At 45.1% G+C, this 3,172-nt stretch overlaps 1 protein-coding gene across 1 annotated transcript; it reads left to right on the top strand.

Moving 5' to 3' along the window:
* Positions 1-196: 196 nt before the first annotated feature.
* Positions 197-2,966, top strand: LOC121964186 (N-alpha-acetyltransferase 15, NatA auxiliary subunit-like; the record flags this gene model as incomplete). Its single annotated transcript, XM_042514398.1, has 3 exons — positions 197-301; positions 593-750; positions 2,832-2,966. Coding segments are annotated over 3 exons (398 nt in total), but the record flags the coding sequence as incomplete, so codon positions are not given.
* Between the last annotated feature and the right edge of the window lie 206 nt (positions 2,967-3,172).

Genomic DNA, 3,172 nt, shown 5'->3' with positions numbered 1-3,172 from the left:
ATCATCCTTCCCTGTTTTTTAAAACTAATGTTTAGGTAATTTTTTTTTTTTTTCAATTTTTTTTCTGATTTTTTTCCTCCATCTCTACTTTCCATGTGTTAATGTGAATAAATTGTGTGTAAAACGGTCAGTGTCACTGTTGACGACTCGTATCCCTGAATGTCTCACTCCTGTCCCCCTCCACTTTGTGCTCCAGAGACGCTGGCCATGAAGGGGTTAACCCTCAACTGTCTGGGCAAGAAGGAGGAGGCCTACGAGCTGGTGAGACGAGGCCTTCGCAACGACCTCAAGAGTCACGTCTGTATCCTCCCGTCAGCCCCCCACATTTCATCAGTGTGACCTTCAGTCAGTTCAGCGGTGCAGCTGCTGGAGTCACTCAGACACCTTCAAGTGTCACCTGCATTTAGTGTCGCTTAGCTGCTCTTTGTTGAGTGTGTGAACCAGACTTTAACTTCTCCCAGTCTGTTCAGCCGTGTGTGTGTGTGTGTGTGTGTGTGTGTGTGTGTGTGTGTGTGTGTGTGTGTGTGTGTGTGTGTGTGTGTGTGTGTGTGTGTGTGTGGGTTTTTGCTTCCTTAACCGGCTCCTCCTCCAGGCTGGCATGTGTACGGCCTGCTGCAGCGCTCCGATAAAAAGTATGACGAGGCCATCAAGTGTTACCGCAACGCTCTGAAGTGGGACAAGGACAACCTGCAGATCCTGCGAGACCTCTCCCTGCTGCAGATCCAGATGAGAGACCTGGAGGGATACAGGGTGAGGGTCGCCTGAGACAGATGGGTGTAAAAATACACTATCAAGATAAAAGGCCAGATGGAGGGACGCAGTCACCTGTCCTCCTGTGCAGGTGGAACCTTAGTGGATATGGTGAAGATGGGCTGAGGCTGACAGACCAGGGGTCCAGTCCAGAAAGCAGCGTTAACAAACCCTGAGCTGATAAACCCCTGAGATGGAAAACTCTTTGAGTTTTCGGTTTTAGAGCACCTGATCAGAGTTTGTTCAATCAACTCTGAGTTTGTTCACTCTGAGTTAAGCTCATGCTCGGTGGATGAAAAAAAGCCATCATTAATGGACAATCATCATAATTGATCCCACACTTACCGCCAGATTATAATTCATTTGTCGTGTAGGCGGAGCGTGTGCATTTATTTTAAAAACCAAAGAACCCAAGTCAGAGCTGGGAAAAGTGTCCATTAGTTAAGACAAAGTTTTATTCAGTGTTGTCCATTACTTCATGGTGTAGGTCATACTCTCTATTAGCCTACATTTGAAACATACACCCATCATCAGCCAAAACATTAAAACCACTGAAAGATGAAGTGAATGAAATCGATCATCTTGTTACAATGTTCTGCTGGGAAACCTTTGGTCCTGGCATTCATGTGGATGCCATCTGACAGAGTCCAGCCACTGATGTAGGCCCCCCCCCCCTCATGGCAACAGCTCTTCTTGAATGCAGTGGGTCCATGTCACACTGCAAAAACTGCTCAAAAATGGACTGAGGAACATGAGAAAAATGCTCAATGTGTCAACCTGGCCTCAAATTTTCTAGAATCCCAATCTGATTGAGTATCTGTGGGATGTTCTTATACCGCAGAGGTGCCCCTGCTCCACAGTTGGGGCTCCCTGGACTGGCTTTCCTGTCAAAGCATGAGCACAGGACCACGGTGTGTGTCCTGGGATGTCTGGCACCGGGGCGTTGGTGGCAGATCCTTTTGATCCTGTGGGCTGCAAGGTGGGTCACTAGCATGTCCCACATATGCGCCATCAGAGTGTAAAATGGGTGATATAGAGGCGAGGTCGACACCTTATGCTCTTTGTCACGTTCCATGAGGCATTGCTGAGCAGTTTTTATATGTGTGTGGAGCGTTCTCCTGCCAGGTGGTCACTGCTGTCGGGGAGGGCTGCTGCTGTGAGAAAGGGCACTTGTTCTGCCCCTTTTTTGGGTTAGTGGAGCGTTTCAGGTGACATCCACATGAATACTACAACCAAAGGTCTCCCAGCAGAGGGTTGCATTGTCAAGAGATGAGCAATGTTATTCACTTCACCTGTCAGTGGTTTTAATGTTTTGGTTCATCGGTGTATTTGTTCAGTTTTAATCTGACAGGAAGAAAACACAGGACCATCAGCTGAAGATGACACAGGTGAAGATTTAAAAAACATGAATCAAGTACATAGAGACATGATTGTAAGCGGATGCAGTAATAATGTGGTTGGTGATTTGCACCTGAGTACAATATTATATGCTGTGGCTTTATTTCAGCTACTTAAACAAATGTAGTAAATTTAAACTGAAATGCTGTCAAACACGTTCAGACTGTATGCAGGCTATATATTAAAAAGATCATGTTCATATCTTTCAACGGTACCACCATCCTGCTCACTCAGAGTAGGCTATAATCTCAAATATTCTAGGAATTAATACGACCAATCATATCACAAGTTATGGGGGAAATGTATTATTTTTCCTACGTATCTAAAGCTTCATACTGATTTTTTAAATTTAAACTGACACATTATGTGCATTCTAGTTGGATTGCTCCAACAAACTGACAGCTGTCTTAAGTCTTACAAAAGACAGATCCAGACTGAATGAATGAGGAAATGAAACAGCATGTGTGTCTCTGTCAGAGGGAGGAGACGGAGACAAACTCATGGTTTGTTGAAGAAAACCTGCCAACCAGCAGCTTAGCTTCACACAGACACTGAACAAGAGCTTTGGGTCATCTCAGGGTTAATTTACCCAGAGTTTACACTAAACCAGCTTTCTGGAATACACCCAGGACAGATCAATGGTGGACAGGGTAATCAGGCAATTTTGTGTTGTCCCTCTGCAGGAGACGCGGTACCAGCTGCTGCAGCTGCGTCCGGCCCAGCGGGCCTCGTGGATCGGGTACGCTGTCGCCTATCACCTGCTGGAGGACTTTGAGATGGCTGCTAAGATTGTAGAGGAGTTCCGCAAAACACAACAGGTAGGCCGAAGCTTTTTTAACCCTTTGAAACTTGAACACATTGCCTTGACTTCTATCAAAAACATGGAAAGGACTCTAACAGCTTGACAAGAAATGGCTCAAAAATGACATACGAAATTACATGTAAATTAGCAAATAAAAAAATTATTATACATTTTAAAGCACTTCTTCCAGCACATTTGATTGTTTGTTTGTTCATAGCTTTC

Source organism: Plectropomus leopardus, unplaced genomic scaffold (genome assembly GCF_008729295.1).
Source record: "Plectropomus leopardus isolate mb unplaced genomic scaffold, YSFRI_Pleo_2.0 unplaced_scaffold14381, whole genome shotgun sequence".
Classification (NCBI taxonomy): domain Eukaryota; kingdom Metazoa; phylum Chordata; class Actinopteri; order Perciformes; family Serranidae; genus Plectropomus; species Plectropomus leopardus.
This window is presented reverse-complemented; position numbering and strand designations above follow the sequence as displayed.